We start from the raw sequence: 23,698 nt of genomic DNA on the forward strand, positions 1-23,698 counted from the left end.
CAGGGGTCAGCAACCTTTACTATCAAAAGAGCCACTTTCCCCCTGTCCCACAAAATAAAATGCTCAGGGAGCCACACAACCTATTTACCCTTAAAATGAAGATAACGTTTTATATATCCCCAAGCATACCCCACATTTAGCATAAAACAATTGTATACCCAAAGTAATTTGCGATTTATTATACTTTATACTTATAGCACACAGTTTGTTGCATTAATGGGATTATAAAGCAACAAAAAGAAAAATTTGACTTTTTAATTGCTGTTTTTACCTGTTATAACAAAGGAAAACCTCAAACTCTTATGAAGAGGAGAAAAAATACTGGCTGTGTAGACCTATTTTTTAATAAAACACAGAAGAGGAGAAAAAACACTGGCATCTGTAGACCTACTTTGAAATAAAACCCTGAACTATGCAGCTCTATTAGGGCTTGTGTCCATAGCCGACGTTTTATGAGTTGTCAGCTCCTTTCTGTCATTCATTTCTATGCTGGAGAAGCGTCAGGCGCGCTCCTCTTTGTGGCGACGCGCCTCGCGTTTTATGAGCTCTGGGCGGCAGCGTTTTTGGCGGAGCGCTCTCAGCTCATAAAGTTGAAACTCGTTCAACATTTTTGGAAATGAGCGCGCTCATCAATGTAACTCATCGAGGAAGACCCAGAAAGACGCTCGAAGCTTTTTTTTCTTCTTTTTTCAAAGCGGTCCGCCTTGAAAAAGAGTTTTTGAGTGGACACATAGCCTTAGAGTCCTTCCCTTATTTGTGGAAAATCTATCAAATAAAAAGTAAATCTTTCGTTGTTCGCAAATTTCGCACCACATATCAGGCATACAGGTAAGCCTTTTGTTGACTAAATATCTTAGTTGATGAAATATTTTTTCATTCATTTCAGTGTCACAGTATGACAGCGATCTCCAAAATAAGAAGAAAAAAAATTATTATTTTTTTTTTGCCAGGGAGCCGCAGCTGATTGGCTAAAGAGCCGCATGCTGCCGACCCCTGCCCCAACCGCTCCCGTCATCTCACTTCAGTCACTATGATTACCTTAAAAAAGGAGACAAAACAACAGTTCTTTTGATCAAGAAAGTAAAAAAAAAAACACGAATGTTCCTAAGATGAAATGTAGAATCAGTAGAATAATCGAATAAGAAAAAGCATTTCATATGTCCAGCATCAATTAGCATCAATGCTGTGCTGTGGAACCCAGCCTGGGTTTACGAGGCTCTCGTCCAGGAGCCTGAGATAGATGGCACTATACAGACAGTACACAGTAACAGGTGTCACCCTCCACATTTAATGAACTTGTGCAATACGGAAAATGTTTTGTATTGATTACCTGCTCAGCTACTCAAGCCAAAGCAGACAAATTGTCTTTCAACATTGAAGAGAACCTTCTGTATTGTCACAGTCGTCCTGTGGCTTGAGGATCAGAGAGGGATAACTGTGCAGGGAGATGGAGCCTCGGGGGCAGTGGCTTAGCTACTGTCATCATCTATTCTACTGCATGCTACTGCAATCTGCTCACCATAACACACACACACTCACACACACAAACAGACACACACACACACACACTTACACTCTCACACACACACTTACACTCTCACACATGCATGCAGACACACACTTACACTCACACACACAAACAGACACACACACACACACACTTACACTCTCACACACACACACACACACACACACACACACACACACACACACACACACACACACACACACACACACTTACACTCTCACACACACACTTACACTCTCACACATGCATGCAGACACACACTTACACTCACACACACGCACGCACACGCACACACACGCACGCACACACACACACACACACACACACACACACACACACACACACACTTTTAACCTCTGGAGCGTAACAGAAAGAAGCATTTTGTATAAAAGTATTCTGTACTTCTGTATGACAACTAATAAAGAAACTTGAACTTGAAACACACACGAACACACACGAACACACACACACACACACACACACACACAAGGCTACTGTGAGAAGGCACTCTCACACTCTATTATTTCATGCCATTTAACTTGCATCTCTAGCAACAACTAATAAAGAAACTTGAACTTGAACTTGAAACACACACACACACACACACACACACACACACACACACACACACACACACACACACACACACACACACACACACACACACACACACACACACACACACACACACACACACACACACACACACACACACACACACACACACACACACACACACACACACACACACACACACACACACACACACACACACACACACACACACACACACACACACACACACACACACACACACACACACACACACACACACACACACACACACACACACACACACACACACACACACACACACACACACACACACACACACACACACACACACACACACACACAGTATGAAAAGCTCCATAAGGGAGATGGTCTTTTGAACTGCAGCCGAAAACACAAAAGGTATGGCCGACTGAAAATGCATCCGATCAGACAAAATACAAGGCAGTGGGTCTGGAAACATCAGTTCTATTGCACCATGGATTAAAGCCCGGGAGAAAATCCATTAGCGGCGGCTCACTGTGCTCTAGGGCACCACCCAAACAAAGAAGTGTTTACTTTGAATGTCTATCGACATCCTTCATACAGCCTCAGATTCATTTCAGGAGCGCGCTGGATACATTGCACTGCACAGAGCCGGACAAGGTAGAGTGTTTTCTGAAGCAATCTTTAAATGGAGCAATTCTTCTTGAGGGCTGTCAAGGCCTAGCTGCCAGTGGCGGCAAACACAGACCTCTCTCATCGACCTGCATTAGTGGCTGAGTCACTCTCACTCTGCCTTCACAATGGCATTCTTCAGCTCTACATTGGACATGGCTTTTTATACAGGGGAGAAAAGGGGAACGGCTATAACACTCGAAATGCTACACTGGGCACCACACCTAACCCAACCCCCTCCAATGTACAGTCATTTACCTAGTATGGTTTTGTCAATAGTTCAATGTACAATTGTGTTTGTTTGTACAGTGTCTCCTCCCCCCCCTCCCTCAATGTACAGTGTTACTTGTTTATACAGTGTGCCCCCCCCCCCCCCCCCCCCCCCCCCAACCACCTCCAATGTAAATTACCCAGTATGGTTGTCAATATCCCAATGTACCCAACCCCCCCCACCCAACCTCCTCCAATGTACAGTTTCTACGTCAAATGTATATACTCCCTTTTCTTGACTCCTTCTGTATCACAAACAGTACTGTATTTGCAAATCTGGTATGTCATAAATGTATAGATGTAGCAGTACTGACTATCTGTATGTCATGTATGTCTATATGAATTGAAAATGGGGGACCCTGATGGAAACAAGACAAACGTCTTTCTCAGGTCTGCATCCCCTTAACAATTGTATGTATTGAGCCGTACTGTATTGTACCCATTCTGCAATCTGTTAAATAAAGTTTTCATTCATTCATTCATTCATTCATTCATTCATTCTGCAGAAAGGCGTATAGATGTTGTGGTGTTTGCACTAGTCTAGGCACTGAGGGTGGAGGGAGTTGGGAGGTACAGGTGCATTATTAGAGCAACGTGTACACGTGATTATAGACCTGTTCGCTGTGTATCAGCAATACCAACTGAGCCACGTGACTAAGCTGCCCCCTACCTGTGTGAGCTGCTGTGCTAAAAAAAAATACAACGGGGCTCAATGGAGAAACCATGACACTCCCCTGACTAAAAGCTGTTTCAAACTAAAACGTCTGGATGTCATCTTGCCAAATCAGCATGGCTGTGAGAGTCTTTCACCTTTTAACCTCTTATCAATCGCCCCCAAAAGTGGCCATTTTAGTTTTCGTTTTTGAGGACTGCATACTTTTTTTGCAAACCAAAATACTATACTTTATACTTATAGCACATGCATGAGCCTGGTCTCGTTTGAATGATGGCATTCTGAAGTTTCTGATACAATAAATGAGTGCTAATTAAATAGAGTAACATAGGTCTGAACTTGAGTTGTAGAAAAACTTGTTACTCACGTTTTTCTGTAGTTAGTAGTCCAGAAGTAGTATTTTCCAAAATAATTTGTATGGCTGAAAAAACACCCTGGGTCAGGGCGTTCGGATGGCGTGGCGGAGATTGCGCTCGTCACCAATGCAAGAGGCTGCGGTCTCGACTCCCGGAGTCAGCATTGCCTGCGGCTTGGGCCGATCATCATACTAACTCGTTTGGCTGAGTTAGCGGGAGGGAAGTCGAGGGTGGTAATCTGGCATTGTGGACAGCGACGCCTACAGGTCAGGTCTGGGCGCCTGCTCAGCGAAAGGCAGGAAATGGTGAAGGCAGCGTGACCTCCGACGCGTTACGCTTCACCAATGAGAGCCCTCGCTGCCAGGTGATAAGAGAGCCACTGGCTGTCTCCACATGTGTCGGAGGAAGCGCGTGGTAGACTTCAGGGTTCCCTTGTACCGACCAGTAGGAGGAACATGCGCACAACAACCAGGTAGGGGAGGGGGGGAATTGGCATAACGACTAAATTGGGATGGGGAGAAAAATTGAAAATCAGGCGGAGAAAAAGAGGATAAAAAAAAAATAAACACCCTGGGTCCATAGCCTGAAGTCTTCTGTAGTACATGTCAAATTTCATAAAAATCCGTTCTGAAATGATTGATTAGAAGCGGTTTTGGTAAAAGGCGAGAGAGCTCAGAAAACAATTTTCTCATAGACTTCAATGCATTCGACAGAGAATTCACTTCCTGTTTTGGCTCGTGACTTTTCACCTAGATCCCTGATTCACTCATTCCCACGTGGGGTACCATTGGAAAGCCCTACTCATTGTTTACAACCCTGTCCAATAATTCTTCAAGATCGTCAAATGATTGACGGAGGTAGAGGCTTGAGAGTCGGAAGTGGTATTTGAAAAAATAAAAAGTCTGCCGTCTACTTCGGCTCATGCCTCACATATCGGCATGTAACTCGAGAACCGCTGAAATGGCTATCGACAGCCAACAAATTGGGCTTTAATTCGATATATATATATTGTATTTAAAAATATGCACACCCAAGCCGCTAGAGGTCGCCAAAGTGCCGGTGGGCAAATCGTCCTCAACATGTGGGCCGTTGCATGCTTCTAGCTTTGGCATGGATTGATTGTTTAGATCGCTAGCATGGCTAACAAATGCAAATATATTGTAGTCTGCCCCGTGGTTCTGACCAGGTTTACGTTCCTTTTGCCCCCTTGATGCGCGCACACACTGAGTCTGACATCTACAGCGAACAGGTCTATAGAGGAAGTTGAGAGGCAGACTCTTACTTGTTGCTCATCTCCTGGTCGTATTTACACCGCAGGTCCAGTAGCTCTGTCTGTGCCGTGTTCAGAGCTGTTGCGGGTTACAAAAAAAAAGGACTATGAATGTTGACCTTGCAATGTTCAGACATCAGGTAAGTGCCGCGTGCCGGCGGGAAAAGCCACTTACATGAATGCAGCACCTTGATCCTCTCCTGTGCCTCAGACAGTCTTTCAGTCAGACTAACGTCTGCATTCTCCTCCTCCTCCTCCTCCTCCCTAAAAGAAGGAACTTTGTGTCACTTAATAAAATAAATGTTCCACATATTCAACAATTTTCAAATCAGTGTGAACAGTAGAAATCTGCATGGAGTAAATTTTCTTTTTCAATTCTGATCTGGGCCACATTAATATGTAGCCTAGTAAAATAAAATAAAAAGTAACCAGTGACTTGTATTTGAACATTCACATTGCAATTTGTCAGCATTGCAATATATGTAAATAGAACGTTGCAGAACTAGTCAAAATAAATAACAGTGAAATGGGACACTTCATCATAATACTAACACCCATATCACACATCTCTCTGAACAGAGGTGGCAGTGAGAAGAGCAAATAGGACAATAGTCTTTTGCCATTTTTCTCTTTGTTACCCACACCAGGCATCTGCTGGTGAAATCATCACCAATTTGCATGGAAATTGGTATGTAGAACTCTTTGGCAATGAATATGACATATTTTATGAATTCTGCGTATGCATGTCTTTTGGAGATCATGGAGTTCCTATTGGTAATAGATGTGGGTTCAAAAATAAACTGTCATCCATAACTAAATCTGTTATGAGCAGTGATTTGGAACTGGAACTGAGAATTAAGGCCTGCAGTATTTCAATGTAGCCTTAGTGGAGCATCAAAGGTTGATTTGATTCTTTGAAGAATAGAACAGATAGATCCGCACACCAAACAGCTGCCTTTAAAGCACTTTTTTTTTTTAAGTGATGTTTCGAGCAACAGCGCTCTTCCTCAGACTTAAGATTAATAAGCGCATCTTGCAAAGCATTAAAGGAGTGTTGCAGATTCTCAAAGGCATACAGAGTCAGTAAGACAATAGGCCCCATCCACACAGAGATGAAGTCTGAGGAAGAGCCTTGTTGCTTTAAAGGGTGCAGTTTGGTGTGCAGATCTATCTGTTCTAATCCTCAAGGTATATTTTTGGATCCAGCACCCATCCTATTGGGTATTGGGGATGTGTATGTCTTTTTGTATTGTCTCTTATTGATTCTGGATCCAACAGAACTTTCATTAAAGCTTCACAGTGTAATTTTGAAAAGATCAATCTTGAAATTGTTTTTTGATTTATTCAATCTTGTGGCCTTATAAATCAAATTAAAATATATTTTTAGGCAGTGTGAATCAATTGTAAGCCTAGAATATACTTCTTTGCGTAGTAAATATGTATAAAATAAATGATTTTTTTCTTACTTATCTGAGGTTCAAATTGACCCCCCAAAACCCTATCTTGCAGCCTTAAAATCATGTAATAAGTGTATAGTGTTTTGTCAGACAGAAGTGGTTCTCACCCCTCAGCGCAGTGCTGGTGGTTCTGCTGAGGAGAGCCGGGGCCTCTGGGAGCCTGTGTGCTGTTGGGTGTCATCAGGCTGGACGCCTGGGTGTCTCCTTCTGATACTGGCACCTCCTCCGACCCCGAGGGTCCCTCCTCCGTGGACTCTGTGTGGAGGAGAGGTACAGCATGCGTGAGTATGACTCTGTATCTCTGGATCAGCTGAGTGGTTGTATTGTGGCCCATATCCGTGGACACCAAGGAGACGGCCATGCAGTACGTTCCTCTTTATGTAGATGTAATGGACCTGTCTCAAACCCTGCCCCTTTTCTTGATCCTCCAATCACAACTGTCGCTTACCTCGGACAAACTTGGTTTGTCCGAGGTAAGCGACAGTTGTGATTGGAGGATCAAGAAAAGAGGGCAGGGTTTGAGACAGGTCCATTTAGTCCAGAGCCACTTAAGGCCATGATACGATATTTTGAAGCAATGAATATTGGCAATTTTTCCCAACAACTATGACCATGAGCAGGCATGTGCACAGATAGGGCCCAAATGGGGGCTTGAGCCCCTGCCCTTTTGCCCAGTCAAAAAGTGCCTTTTTTTGGCTGGTGTTAATTGTACTTAATTTTTTTAACATTTTAAATATGAAGATAGAAATGTATAGTAATATCCCGAAGAAATACACCATAGATCAATTTAAAACATATTGTGTCATTATGGATGGCGGTGATATCAGGGTGGGAATGTCGGTGGGGCGAGTGGCCTTTTTATTTTTTACCCCTGCCCCCCAAAATGTCTGTGCACGGCCCTGACCATGAGTATTTTATCTTGATGTCTTCTATCCTTAACCCTTTCACTACCACACTACCAAAGGGTTAACCCTTTCACTGCGACAATACAGTAGGTGAACCCTTTCACTGCCACACGACAAAGGGTTAACCCTTTCACTACCACACTATAGAAGGTTAACCCTTTCACTACCACACTACAGACAGTTCTGTAGTGTGGTAGTGAAAGGGTTAATGCCAACCAGTGGTGCAGTCGTGGTCACACGCGGTTACACGCCGTGTTACCAGATCACTGAGGCAGAAGTACGCGCGATCGCGCACGGATGTGTACTCGCGTGTACGTGCACACAAAATGTGCTGTATCCATTCGTTGTGACTAAGTACCCGGCCACCGTTTTACATAACAAAAAGCGCAGGTAGACTAAGTGTCTGGGTGTTGGCTATCTGAATGCATCTCCCCCTTCATTCTGTGTGACACAGGCAGTGGAGGTGAATACTAATGTGGCTCGGAATTCGTGATGGGGGTCTACCTGCTTATGATATTGAATCAAGCGCCTGTGCTGCGCGCCAGCTTTCCACGCGCACATTCACACAAATAGAGAGCAAGAAGAGCTTGTATGATAGAAAGATTGCACTTGCGTATATGCGCTTGTGTGTGTGTGTGTGTGTGTGTGTGTGCGTGTGTGTGTGCGTGTGTGTGTATAAATCAGTTCTGTGCGCATGCACGTACCCGCGCGCGTGGCGTGTTACCAGTTCCCATATTACGACTGCACCACTGATGCCAACTATGTTATCCATAACGATTTGATCCAATTTAACAATTCCCATCTCTCCTGAAGGCAACATTGCTCATATCCCCCTCTCTCTTTAAAATGTGCCCATTAATGATGGGGCTCAATCTCTGTCTGAATGCAGCTTTGACCTGACCTGTCTTGTCAAGGCACTCCAAGTGTTTCTTCCAGTGCCCACTGATCTCTCGGACCAGGGCCTCACTGTCCGGGGCCGAACCCTGCAGCTGCTGGAGCCGCTCCTCCAGGGTGTGTGTGGCCTCCAGCACGGGAGCTGGGTCTATAAACACACACACACACACACACACACGCACACACACACGCACACGCACACGCGCACACACACGCACACACACACACACACGTGAATGCATGAACATTCAAAAACAAAGCGACACCAAAAAAGAGATGCCAAAGATACAAATGCACAAATACACTAAATACGCAGTGCATTTTAAAATAAAAGCTAAGTATCAGGTTTACTCTGCGAGTTCGCTGTAAAGCACATGACAGGGTTTTCTGGATGGTAGTATCAACAGTAGCAGCTTATTCCACTGAGAATCTGTCTCCAAAGAGCGACTCTGCTGCTCTCGCCGGACCCACTGAGGCGCGTTCGAAAAGTCTCACAGGCTGCCGGACCTAATGATGACACAAGTGCAGTTACGTCCCATCAGATCTACAGAGATCAAGTCTAATGAGTCCTCTCACATAATAGATGAATGACAAATGAGCTCAAAGAGATTGCCATGAAAATGTGACGGGAGACTTTAAGTCTCAAGTACACACCTAGGCAAATCCAACAAAGTGTGGAAAAAGTCTGCTCCTGAAAAAGGGGGGTGGGTTGGGGGGGGGGGAGAGAAAAAGCGGGATTCTTTAGCACAACAGAGGAGCTGTTTTGCAATGCATGCGCGGCAGCAGCAGGACCCATGGGGCCAACTAAGGAGGCTGTTTCTCTGCTAACAAGTCTCCTCTGTATCATTTGATCATTTAAATTATTATGCCAGGAATCCTCAGGAGGCGGCTTGGCACTCCACATCACAGAGTTGTTTTTAATCTTCCCCCTTCCCTTTCTTCCCCTCCCCAAAAGTTCAACAGCTCTGAGAGGGAGAGCCGCTCCTGTTGTGTACCTGCCTGCTGAACACCAAAGGAGGTGACTTCTAGTGCCAAAGCACAGAGAGAGAGGCTCAGGGGAGCTGCTTGACAAAGGGGGGGGGGGGGGGGGGGGGGGGGTAGAGCCACCACACACACACGCACACACCAGCTCAACTCTAAAAGAGGAGGAAAATCGCTGCTTTGCCGCGCAAACTTTTCTCGCGCAGCTTTCATCCAGCTCGTCTCTGGGTTCTGTGCGGAAGCCGATCTTCTCTCCAGCACCGACTGAAGTGACTTGTTCAGAGGGAGCTTTGGCTTTGACAGACAACGCGGAGAGAACGCAAACCCTCAGCCGGCAGGCCACAAAAATAAATGCTCATCAGAGACGCACAACTCTTAAACGCGCAATTTGTTGAAATACTGGCCGCCCATTGCCCTCGGAAGATTTCTTCACTCGTTTTCATCAGAAACAGTTTGCACCATTTAATTTATTGAACTTTTTTTTCTCTATCCCAGGACCGTTTACAGCCGAGCGCCGTTGCGTTCATTGTTACACGAACACTGGTGATATTGCATCAGTCACAAGGGACGCCACCATTAAGAGCGCAGCTCTTCCAAGACAAACAGGATGACTTAAAGCAGCGCTATTCCATCGACCCCACTGTCACAGCAATCACTTCATCTGCCCTCTTTCCTATATATCCTTTCAACTTTTAATGATCAAAGGACAGAGATTATAGTAAGGGATCTCTCACACACAGACAAGCTGGGATTATCCATCAGTGGCAGGTTGAGTAAAGAGAAGTCAAATTTAAAGTACAGGGATATAACTTAGAAGGTCTGTATACAAAATGAACCCAGTCGAAGGGGAGTGGAGGAGGTGCTCTCCAAGGGCTCTGGATCTACAGTTGCTGAGGGAGAGCTTGAGGAAGACTGCTGATAACTATGGTGAATACAGCTACTAATTGACGTGGCTAATAGGGAGCGCTGGAAAGATCTTCTCAGGGAAACTGTTTAACAGTAAATCCACCCAGTAAAAGGTCCTTCTTAGGGACCTGCACTGGCTCCCCATTGCTGCACGAATCCGCTTCAAGGCCCTTGACCTAGCATACCGTGCGGCAAAGGGAACTGCTCCCGCCTACCTCCGGTCAATGGTCTCTAACTACACACCCTTAAGACCCCTACGCTCTGCATCTTCTGGCCGCCTCAGACCTACTCCTATCAGAGCTCCGGGAGGGTCATCAAAGAGAAGTCGCCTATTCTCAGTCCTTGCCCCACAATGGTGGAATGAACTACCCACCCCAGTTAGGACAGCCGAATCCCGTCCAATCTTTCGCCGTCGACTAAAGACTCACTTCTTCAACCATTATCTGAATTAAAAAAAAAAAAAAAAAAAAAAAAACCTAACTAACCATACTGCCATGCACTTGTCCTAATAAACTAACCTACACTGTAGCACTCAACACTTTGATGAACATTGTTACTCAGCTGATAGAGTTGTGCTCTTCCTGATGGCTTGTCGTACAGAACTTGTAAGTCGCTTTGGATAAAAGCGTCAGCTAAATGACTAAATGTAAATGTAAATGTAAAAGGAAAGGAATGGAATTTCAGACTAACCCGAGATGCTCCGCTTCCTCCTAATCAAGAAATAAGACGCGGCTATAAAGCGGCATTATCAGCATTCAGTGAGTCACATCACTCGCTGTATGCGAATAAACAGTTCCGTTTTTTTAATTTGTCCCTTATCTTAATTATGGGGCTGATTGGACGTCTGCCCTGAGGTCATGATAACGGATAGCAGAACAGCACCTCATTGAGGCTAATAAATCAGGGGACATTTAATACATCATCTTCTCCTGTGGAACACGGGGGTGTCTACATGAATCAAAGTGACGAGGTGAAGGTGGGGCTGAGCAGAATGCAAAGAGGAGGTTGAGTACGGTCATGCCGGACACCTGCACGCACACAATCAGCTATCAGTCTGCTCACAATGAGCAGTCACCCATGGTCCTGGTACCTAATGTGCATCAGCTATACTCACACATTGGAGCAGTTCATTTGTTGTTACACAAAAGAAAAGTACAGTAGTTGGCATTATTATCCCAAGTGTTTTGCTGTGTCTCAGCTACATTGATCTTGAGTTTCATCACGCTGGTGGCGGGGTGGGATGGAGTGGGGGGGCTGGGCGATAATAATGCTATTCTATGCTGTGTCCACGTGTCCACTGGGCCTGGTGTTTCTCTGCTATTGCTCATCTCGCAGCAGGAGGCAGCTCTCTGGGTGAGCCTTCAACCGGGGCGGGCCGACCAAAGCCTCTCAGAAGCCAGGGCTACATGCAGGACAGTAGTAGGGGCAGAATTGGGAGTGTGGGGTTGGGGAGTGGACAGGTCCAGGACATGTCTAGGTGGGTGGGGGTTGGATGGGGGGTGGTGCACACCAAGACAAGCAGGTGTGTCGGGCGGTCCGTCTTGGCCCTGTCAGCGATACACCATCATTAGGCGGTGTGGGCTCAGCAGGGTGCCCCATTACGTCTCCCTGGGCCCTGTGTAATTACGCTCTGACATAATTAACCCAGCAAGCCCATTAGCCAAGCACTGGCTGGCTGGAGAGAGAGAGAGAGAGAGAGAGAGAGAGAGAGAGAGAGAGAGAGAGAGAGAGAGAGAGAGAGAGGAGAGAGAGAGAGAGAGAGAGAGAGAGAGAGAGAGAGAGAGAGAGAGAGAGAGAGAGAGAGAGAGAGAGAGAGAGAGAGAAAAAAAACCGCTATAATTATTTGTTGTGCGCATGTTAATGAGGCCAGCTGTGTTCCCATCATACAACACGAACAAATTAATTTACAAGGCTGTGCTTCAAGGTTTTTTCTTTTCATTCAAAACAGTCTGTTTTTTTTTTTCTCTGAGTGGACTTCAAGGTCCATAAACACTCTCTGCCGCTGCTGCAACACACAGTAACACTACTGTAATATTGCTGCCACAGACTAAAACTAGGTTGACAGAACACTAAGTCCTTATTTCCACCTTCACAAGGAGTGCGCGGGACACATTAGGTTAAACATCCACCTCGTTTAGTCTAACATCTATTTTTATCAGTCAAAGATTAGTTTGCAGAAAAACACATAGAGGAATCCTCTCAGCAGAACCATTGTAAACATTACTTTTCTCGTCTGCAACGAGCGCTTGATATGCAGAAAGCAAGCCTGACGTCTCTCACTTTACCTTGATTGGAATAGGAAGAGAACGATAATAAAACAGCAGAGGGACTGAGGGATAAAATAAGAGAGTGTGGGAAGCAATGGCTTTTGTGTGTCTGAAACAAATATACAAGACATAGGAGACATGAAACAACGAGACGTTTTAAAGCTCTGTTGAAGAGGCTGGAGTCTGCGTTGCTGGTTCCGCTACGTGGCGCTAGCTTCGTATCACAGCCCGGCAAATGAACACGGACTGAAATTAACTTTAGATCTCCTGGGCAACGGTATGTCATGTCATTCTATTTTACTGACTCAAAACAGAAGCATTTCATATTATCTAAACATAACATGTGGGCCATTTATTTGTCAAACACTTAACCCAAAGTTGTTGAAATGGTCCAACTTCTCAAAGTTTCGACGGACTAGATAGTAAAATCTGTTATTTTCACTCCAAGTCACATTCAATTCAACATGTCAGCGACACATTTCACACAACTTCAGGGTGAGGGTTAGACAAATAAGTGGCCCACATTTTATGTTTAGGTGATATGAAATGTACAATATAAGTACAATGAAATTACATGACATACTGTTACCCAGGAGATCTAAAGTTAATTTCAGTTCATGTTCACTTGCCCGGCTGTGATATGAACTAGCAAAGCGTAGCGGTACACATACAGCCGGGAAACAGTGAGAGTCAGAGCTAGATTTTAAAATGAAAGTAGTATGTATAGGGGGGAAATACAAGTGACAATGATATCCGATTGAAACCTCATTTGAAAGGACAGAAAACGACCTACTTCCTATTCTTGAAATGAATAATCTTTCAATCTATTGTTATTACACTTTTGACGTTGGGTTCACCCGTTAAATCTTATCCACTCTTAGAAGCACACTACATGCATGCAGACATTCCGCCACACGCACGCACGCACGCACGCACGCACGCACACACACACACACACACACACACACACACACACACACACACACACACACACACACACACACACACACACACACACACACACACACACACACACACACACACACACACACACACACACACACACACACACACACACACACACACACACACACACACACACACACACACACACACACACACACACACACACACACACACACACACACACACACACACTCACTTCCCCTCTTTTAAGAGCACACTCTCTGCCGGGCTCTCTGGGGTCTCCTTCTCCATGGGGATGGGTTGGAGAGGCCCAACTCTTTTATGAACATAATGCATTATTAAGCACCTCAAACATCTCAGGGGCCTTTGTTTATTACTGCTCTTATTAATCACTTGTGCATAATCTGGTCCCGCCCAGAGAGCTTTCATTTTCCATCAGTTTTTATATGCTCTCATTTCTGATATACCACCACAAATGCACGTGTGCACACACACACACACACACACACACACACACACACACACACACACACACACACACACACACACACACACACACACACACCGCTCCCACTTGTCTCTCATCTTCTAACTGAAGGTACTCAGCTGCACAGTTCTAATAAAAGCGGCCAACTATGCCTCGAAGGCCTCTCTCTCTAGTGTGTGCCTATGTATATGTGGGGTCGCAGAAGGACAACTATTCTTTATGGGTTTGGGACGAGGTCATATTACTAAGGTCAGTACGTTCTGTTCTGATAACCTCAAACAGCCAAGGGACATATTCTAACTGATGTTGGAATATATTGGGCTCTTATTATGTCGCTGTTCACAAACCTGATACAAGACATAATCATACAAAACAAATATGAGAAATAATGTGTACTTGTTCTTGTTCTATGCCAGCATTACCAACGGTCACCACTAGCAAGCACTGTTGCCATAACATTACAACTGGTACACACACCTCAGACCTGTCTATGGCCTAGCACACACACACTCACGTTGAGGGGTGTATTCAGATCAGCATCTTCACACACTCTCAGTGAGCTCCCCGCTCAGATGAAAGGAGCTGTGTTCTTAAGGAACGAGGGGAGAGAGAGCGGAGGGGTGATCCTGGGGGAAGCGTGTGTGTGTACAGAGAGGAGAGGAGGAAGAGCAAACACCTGGAGCGGCAGTCTCTGGGCTACGCCCCTGGCGACAGGGCCCTGTTCCTCGCGCGGAAACGCCAACAAACGCCAGCGTTCAAACGGCCCTCATACACACACACACACACACACACACACACACACACACACACACACACGCAGGCACGCCAGGGGAGAGGTGTGTGAGGAGGGGGGAAGGGGAGGAGGAGGAGGAGTGGGAGACGGGGAGAAGAGAGAGAGGCGAGGCGCATCTCTGGGAAACCAATGAAGTCGGGGCAGAAGCTGCCACTGCTTCTTTACGTTCAACGATCAGGAAGTGTTTATCTGCGCTGATCAAAACAGCGCAGAGGTGAGAGAAACAGAGAAACGTATGTTAACAGGTCTCTTTCAAGCCCAGAGATTGGGTAGGAGTTACAACGCACAGCGCAGGGAGATGTCACAGAGGCACAGAGTGTGGCAAATCAAAACATAGACAACTAATGAAACACTGCATCGGCTGCTTGCTTGACATGTGGGCTCAGGGACCCAATAAAGGCATTTGAAGAAGGGAAGAAAAATTCTACTTTTCAAGGAGTTCCAATTGATGGATGTATTTTAGTTACTTTTTGGGATGGAAACAGCCATGTTAGCTTTTTCGTTAAGAGTAGCAGTCTGATCAATTTATAGGTAAACGGATAGATTAGTTGTACTTACTAATGGGCATGTCATTGGGCATTTGAAGGAAATAATCACATTTTAAATAGATATTTTCTTTCAGGTTTAAAATGACCAATTCCAATTTATAGGTTTTTGGTAATGTGTTCACATTAGCTTTCACTATGAAAGTAGTATTGCTTGTGATGAGTCTGAAAAAATTGAAATTCTACATATTCAGTAGTGGTCATGTCATGATGGATGACTGATATGTTACCAGATGTTAATGGTAGTTGGATACAACAGGTCATATTGAACTGCTGCTCCTTCCCCTCCCCCTCTCCTTCCCCTGCTCTTGCATTCATTAACTCTGCCGTTGGCCTCCTCTGATTGGACCAATGGCCTCAGTGTCAGCATACACATGCACGCACACACACACACACACGCGCACACACACACACACACATGCACACACATGCACACACACACAATAGGAAGGAGAGGCACTTTCAAGTGAAATAATAGGAGGGGGAAAATGTCCCGCAATGAATAGTAATAACTGCATTAAGATTAACGAGCACGGCGTGTAAAGAATAATTGCATCTGTCAAAGGATTAAAAATACATGAGCTGTAGCGTTTGTTGGGGAAACGGTAGGAAAGCTCGGCGTTGTGTACGAGGGGGCGGAGGGGAGAGATGGAGTGGGGCCACAGCCAAATGACTGTCCTGTGCTGTACCTGGAGCCATCCATTCTAGCAAGGGGGGGTGACCTTGGACACCACCGGCAAGATGTACAATGACAAACAAGCAGAGGATACCGCAGGCCCACCTCACAGATGGCCTATTCTGCAAGGGGGGGCCAGTACACAAATAACCCGGTCTCGTGGTTTTGGCTTGGGTTTTTGGCATGAGAGTGAGAACGGTAGAGGGGGGATACCTGGAAAATGGAAGCTGATAGGAAACGGGTATTGTGTATTATTACAGTGCTGTTCCACAGCATGTTTTAAACAAGAAAGCCAAAAGATACTAGTCAGTTCTGTGGTCTGAATACTAATTGAGCCCCTAGCTCTGGGGTGTTCAACATTTTTGACGCTGAGGGCCAAGGGTCAAAACATCATGTGGGTGGTGGGCCATTGGGCCAAAACTGCACTCTCTGATCCAATATTGATTATTTTAAAATGTAACAAGGTCTTACAGTATGTCCTCAAGATGTTTGTTAATATGTATTGTAATAGGCATGTTGTCTTCAAATCATTCAGAAAATATAATTAAAATCTATCAAAATAGAAGAAACAGAATATCCCATCACCCTCTGGAACCCCTTGGAGGGCCAACAATAATGTTGTGAAGACCAAATTTGGCCCATGGGCCCTACTTTGGGTAACGATGGCCTAGCTAACTCCTTCCCTGAGGAAGCTGCAGGCCATTTATTTTATTTGTATACTTTTATTAATCCCCTTGGGGAAATTCATCCTCTGCATTTGACCCATCCTAACTATTTCAGGAGCAGTGTGCAGACCACACAGTGTGGCACCCGGGGACCAACTCCAGTTGTAATGCCAGTACCTTGGTCAAGGACAATGGCAGGATATACCGAGCATGCATGTATTTCTATGGTGTGGGGGAAACCGGAGTACCCGGAGGAAATCCATGCAAACACGGGGAGAACACGCCAACTCCACACAGAAAGGCCCCCTGCTGGGGTTTGAACCCAGGACCTTCTTGCTGTGAGGCAACAGTGCTAACCACTGCGCCACCGTGCCACTCATCCATCCTCTGTTAATGTGAGCACCGCTGGGTGTACGGTGAGCTAGACTCCATGGTGATGCTAGACTCCATGGTTATGCTAGACTCCATGGTGATGCTAGACTCCATGGTGATGCTAGACTCCATGGTGATGCTAGACTCCATGGTGATGCTAGACTCCATGGTGATGCTAGACTCCATGGTGATGCTAGACTCCATGGTGATGCTAGACTCCATGGTGATGCTAGACTCCATGGTGATGCTAGACTCCATGGTGATGCTAGACTCCATGGTGATGCTAGACTCCATGGTGATGCTAGACTCCATGGTGATGCTAGACTCCATGGTTATGCTAGACTCCATGGTGATGCTAGACTCCATGGTGATGCTAGACTCCATGGTTATGCTAGACTCCATGGTGATGCTAGACTCCATGGTGATGCTAGACTCCATGGTGATGCTAGACTCCATGGTTATGCTAGACTCCATGGTTATGCTAGACTCCATGGTGATGCTAGACTCCATGGTGATGCTAGACTCCATGGTGATGCTAGACTCCATGGTGATGCTAGACTCCATGGTTATGCTAGACTCCATGGTGATGCTAGACTCCATGGTTATGCTAGACTCCATGGTTATGCTAGACTGCATGGTTATGCTAGACTCCATGGTGATGCTAGACTCCATGGTGATGCTAGACTCCATGGTGATGCTAGACTCCATGGTGATGCTAGACTCCATGGTGATGCTAGACTGCATGGTTATGCTAGACTCCATGGTGATGCTAGACTCCATGGTGATGCTAGACTCCATGGTGATGCTAGACTCCATGGTGATGCTAGACTCCATGGTGATGCTAGACTCCATGGTGATGCTAGACTCCATGGTGATGCTAGACTCCATGGTTATGCTAGACTCCATGGTGATGCTAGACTCCATGGTGATGCTAGACTCCATGGTTATGCTAGACTCCATGGTGATGCTAGACTCCATGGTGATGCTAGACTCCATGGTGATGCTAGACTCCATGGTTATGCTAGACTCCATGGTTATGCTAGACTCCATGGTGATGCTAGACTCCATGGTGATGCTAGACTCCATGGTGATGCTAGACTCCATGGTGATGCTAGACTCCATGGTTATGCTAGACTCCATGGTGATGCTAGACTCCATGGTTATGCTAGACTCCATGGTTATGCTAGACTGCATGGTTATGCTAGACTCCATGGTGATGCTAGACTCCATGGTGATGCTAGACTCCATGGTGATGCTAGACTCCATGGTGATGCTAGACTCCATGGTGATGCTAGACTCCATGGTGATGCTAGACTCCATGGTGATGCTAGCGTTAGCTGTGGTCCAGGTACTGTAAGGTCAAAATAGAGATAAGAGGCTGCCTCATATCTGCCTCTATGCTAATCCAAGGCCACTTGATGTAACCTGAGCTGGACACTCTATTATAGTATGGCATTACCAGACAGAAAGACTCCACCTGCTTATTTGTGTGTGAGTGTGTGCATGCATGTGTGTGTGTGTGTTCATTTTAAGCATGCACATTATATTTGATCTGTGACACAAACGAAAAAAATAGCCTTTGTAATATTCAGACCAAATGCTAGTTATAAGTGTCTCCTTTGCATAATGGTTGATCTCTCTTGTCAGTGGCGTGTCTTTGTTCCTGTGTATAACCTCTTTTAGTTCATCCTATTCTCCACAGGAAACGGGCTCACGACAAAACAACACAGCATATAAGATGCTACCCTTGATATGCCAGGGTATAGGTCAGGAAATCAAACTGAATATATCTTCAAAGACAGGCAATTCGTATCAAGAAAATGACTCCATTCAAATTGTGTGTGTGTGTGTAAGTGTGTGTGTGTGTGTGTGTGCGCGAGCGTGCGCGCGTGTGTGTGTATGTGTGCAAGCGTGCAAGCGTGTGAGTGTGGTGTTGGTGGTGCAATATCAAGCAGGGGACTTCAAGGAAAAATGGAGACCTTTAAAAGTCAGTTGCCGCCGTCGCCGTTTCTCTGACACAGACTTTTATCTTGTATTCATTGAATCAGTAAACAGCAGCGTTCTCTACTCTACGCCACGAGTGTTTCTCTGATCGAGCCTGAGATTGGGCTGCGGTTTGCTGCTCCCATCTCCTGCAACAAAGAGCAATACAGTATATCTGCCCTGGCGCCAAAAAACAACAGAGTAAACACACAAAATGTCTTCCCTTTTCACCCAAGTCTCTCCCTCTTCCTCCCTCTTCCTCCCTCTTCCTCCCTCTCTCTCTACATCTCTCCCCCTCTGTCTCCCCAACTCGCTCCGTCTCTCTCTCTCTCTCTCTCTCTCTCTCTCTCTCTCTCTCTCTCTCTCTTCTCTCTCTCTCTCTCTCTCTCTCTCTCTCTCTCTCTCTCTCTCTCTCTCTCTCTCTCTCTCTCTCTCTCTCCCTGCTGGCCTCATCAGGCCTGTGTTCTACACTAGGACGCGCTACAGTTGGGATTTTAATTGGTCCTCCACAATCAACAGCAGAGCCCCACAAGGATGCGTTCTCCTCAGCACAGGCTACACTCAAGGACCAGCGCAGGGTTTTGAAGTGGCCTCACGCAGAGTTTTGGAAACCACTCTGAGAGCACAGACTCTGAAAAATAGATAAGAGCTACAGGGTATAGGGTCTTGTGTGTCTCATACCCGTGTGCTATTGCACCATATATATCTATGGCAAGACATTTACTTTTTGTGTGTATGTGCATGTATGTGCATGTGTGTGCGTGTGTGTGTGTGTGTGCCTGCGTGTGCGTGTGCGTGTGCGTGTGTGTGTGTGTGTGCATTTAGAAGGCTGGTCCAGTGATGTTTGTATATGTATGATGTGAAATTTATCTGCAGGGAATGATCTACAGTGGTGGGAGATAATTCTAGAAGTAATGTGCATACGTGATATTTATCTTCTTGTTGTTGTTGTTGTTGTTGTTGTTGTTGTTGTTGTTGTTGTTGTTGTTGTTGTTGTTGTTGTTGTTGTTATGTTTTTGTTGTGTGAAGATGCATGTCTCTGGTGTTGGAGGGAGACTCACCTGGGGCTTCGATAAGCTGCTTGTAGATTCCTAGGAACGCAGACTCTGCCTCCTTGCTGCGCTTGTTCAGAGCAACCACCTGCGGAGGGGGGGAGGGGGGACAACGACACACCATTAGGGTAAAACATCTACTGATATCATCCCAGTCAGCCAGACATGTACCTAACTCATAATACACAGTACATTATGATATGCATAGGTTAGCTCAGGGGTTCTCAAAGCGTTGATGACTGAGGGCCAATTTAGGGAGTCAACATTGGATTGAAGGCCACCCAAGAAAAAAAAAGAACACAACAATTATTCATAATCTGTCTCGTACGTAGGTGTAACCCAGGTTTCAGATTCATAACTATTTAGTCATAGGGACATAAATAGTTAATGCCATTGAATAAGAACATAAATAGTTAATGCTATTATGTAAGAACATAAGTAGTTAATATTATTGGGTCATATGTATATTCGTATGAGATTAGCAACTTTGGCCAAATCTTTTGAATTGCTGCACTGCCCTTTAAATTACTTCATGACGTAGATGTCACGACAGCCACGCCTTGCTTTACGGCAGGTGAGTCTTGCACTACGCCAGATGAGATTCCAGATTGACGGAGATAGCCGCAGCTAAATGTTGCTGGATACAGAGATGAAATACCACCACAAAAACAGTTGTCAAACAGTTACAAAAGATTTCCCCCAGTTACAAAACGGAAGAAGCGTTGCAGTTAAAGTAGCCTGCGGTTTTGGCCAGGTTTTTCTAGCACCCCGTTCCACCCTGGGAGCAGTTCGAGTCCCGGCCGACCACCATTCACCACGTGTGCCCACGCGGGACGAGGCAGTGTGCCGGACCGATACAAGATGGTGAGCCAACCCACTGAACCTCTGATATAGATCAAGGCTAATGCCGGCCTGATTCGAATACCCCTGTTGCTCAACTCCTCTTGCCCCAACAGTCCGGTAGGATTGAACTGATTGAACTTGAGTCATAAGAACTTCCAAGGACCATATCCTTTTCTATGACACGAACTGATTGAACGAGAATACAAGGACTTCCAAGGGCTTCGACCCCGTTCACCTTTTGTTATTTTGATATTGTATTTGATTTGATTTGATATATGGGAACTGATATTTCTCCTATAAGAAGGGAGAATTGAAGGGTAAATACACCCAATAAGATACTTGAACCACTGATAATTCTCCATTAAGAAAAGAGAATTAAAGGGTAAATATGCCCAGTAAGATACCTGAACTACTGATGTTCTCCTGTAAAGAGGACGAGTTAAAGGGTCTATGTACCCAGTAAGATACTTGAATCTCACTGATGACATATTGATTATAGCTAAATCACTGATGGTTCTCCTGTAAAGAAAGATGGTTTAAAGGGTAAATTCACCTAATAAGGTATTTGCATTCCTATAACCTGGAATATTTATATTGGTACTTAAGAGTTTAAAGGGGCATTTCACCTAATAAGGTACTGCATTCCCTGCACATTTAAAGGTTTAAATTAATATGTTTAAACACTTACCTATTGAAATGATAAACTGATATAGAGTTTACTGATCTGCAATTGCAGAAGAAAAGATAACGAGTTACTCATGATAAAGGGATACATCCCATATCCAACCTTGAACCTAGCTTTAGCTAGAGATAACCTCAGAGACGTCTGAACCAACCCTAATGTGTTGATCCAATCAACCTAGGACTTGATACCGAACTAACCCTCCCGAAAGAAGGAGTGGTTTATGAAAGAACCTAAAAGGGATACTTCACACTACTACTGTTTACTTCACGTCTGTATGTCTGTATGTCTAGCTTGCGCGCTTAGAAATAAAACACCGGTCATTGTTATAACTCTGTCTCTGGTCTACTATTCCTTTAATTGTGTATATTACTCCTCTCCTCATTCGAATCTAGAACTGTGCCCGTGGCGAACAGCTGTTACTGTTAGTGACACAAGTGCTACATAGGCATCTCACGGGTTATATACAACATGCAAGATGCCCAGTTTCCATGCAACCACTAGCCTAGCAAGCTCAACAAGCTGTCACTCCTAACTTGACATCTTAGCCCAAGGGGGAGCAGTTTTACCCTTCTTAAAAGCAAAGCACTGTCTGGTGTAGTTTGTATTGGAACAGGACCAAATATAACACATGTATTCACGCCTCAACTCATCACAGACTGCCGGAAACATTTCTGAGGGCCGCCATTGGCCGACAGGCTGCACTTTGAGAATGCCTTTGAGAAGGTACTTGAAAAAGCAAACAGTGTCTTTAGACCATTTCCACACAGGACATATTGACAGCAACAGAGATGAGGCAAGGTGATATTCATTGTGTTTTACTGCCAAGCCACCGCATGTTGAGAGGTGACATTTGGCCTGTTAAACGTAGGTGCTGGCATGCACTAGGAGACAGGCCAGTGTCGGTGGCCTCTGTCACCACCAGCACTCGACACCTGCTATCCTCCACTCCACGGGCGATGCAAACCAATTAACGATTCATTAGGAGGGACAAAGAAAGGGAATTAGCCGCCACCTGGCCCCATGGAGAGGGCACCTGCACTAGTGGGTATGTGGGTTACGCTCCTCCCTGCTCCACCAAGCCATCAGCCCTGCTTGTAAGTCAGAGGACGCCAGTGAGTGACTCTCGACGTCCTTCACTCCACTACACTAAATCAGATCAGGCTCGTCCAAATGACCCGCCCTACTCCAAGAGCAGACGGAATTCAAATTATTGTCATCTATTGTCTATGTCATTTCTGTCACTGTTGATTACAGCCTCTGTCTGATTGGCTCAATGGACTCCACAGAGAGGGTCAAGTGCGCTGTTGTGCGTCTGCGCCGGGGCTGCATTTTATTGGTCTGACTGCGGTTCGAAAACATCATTTGGTACAAGCAACAAAAACACTTATGAGAATGGCGGGGGAACTGTTTAGAGGGGGTTTATAAATAACGAGTGTGGAGAACAGCGAGGGATGGAGAGCCTTTGATTTACTGGAAATGGCAAGCGTCTTCCCTGGAGAGGCATAACGACAGCATCATGTTTAAAGAAATATCATAAAGATCAAGCAAATCCCTCCCATCACTCCTGCTTGGAGCAGCTCAGAGGAGTTCATGGAAAATGGAAAAAGGCTGGAGCCCCAATCAATACAGATGCAATAGTCTGCAGCTCACAGCCAACTCCCAGCTACAGTGTAGTGTTGTTTCACTCAGGCGATAGCCCCCCCCCCCCCCCCCCCCCCCCCTGTCTCCCACCCATCCCCCCCCACTACTTCCAGGACATGACGACGTCGGCTTGTTGGATCAGCAAACAGTCATCATAATGTATGGAGCAACCAGCCACGGTGTTGACAACCCCTGACGCCTATAGTGAAGAAATAATTATGTAAACTATGTGTGTTATGGCACATGGAGAATGAATATGACCTTGATGAACTTATAAATGATACAAAATAAA

The 23,698-nt window shown here is 45.4% G+C and overlaps 1 protein-coding gene across 1 annotated transcript in view; it reads right to left on the reverse strand.

Annotated features, from left to right (window-relative positions):
• Positions 1 to 23,698, reverse strand: part of cux2b (cut-like homeobox 2b) — a gene marked incomplete at its 3' end in the record, with an annotated part of 159,122 nt that overhangs the window by 31,931 nt on the left and 103,493 nt on the right. The window contains exons 4-8 of the mRNA XM_084307940.1: positions 20,247 to 20,325; positions 8,591 to 8,731; positions 6,892 to 7,039; positions 5,503 to 5,591; positions 5,340 to 5,406 (exon numbers count right to left, since the gene is read on the reverse strand). Of these exons, the coding sequence (XP_084164066.1) occupies positions 5,340 to 5,406; positions 5,503 to 5,591; positions 6,892 to 7,039; positions 8,591 to 8,731; positions 20,247 to 20,325 (524 nt within the window). The remainder of the gene's footprint in view (positions 1 to 5,339; positions 5,407 to 5,502; positions 5,592 to 6,891; positions 7,040 to 8,590; positions 8,732 to 20,246; positions 20,326 to 23,698) is intronic.

This window comes from Notolepis coatsorum, assembly GCF_963971535.1.
Source record: "Notolepis coatsorum genome assembly, chromosome: 1".
Taxonomy (NCBI): Eukaryota; Metazoa; Chordata; class Actinopteri; order Aulopiformes; family Paralepididae; genus Notolepis; species Notolepis coatsorum.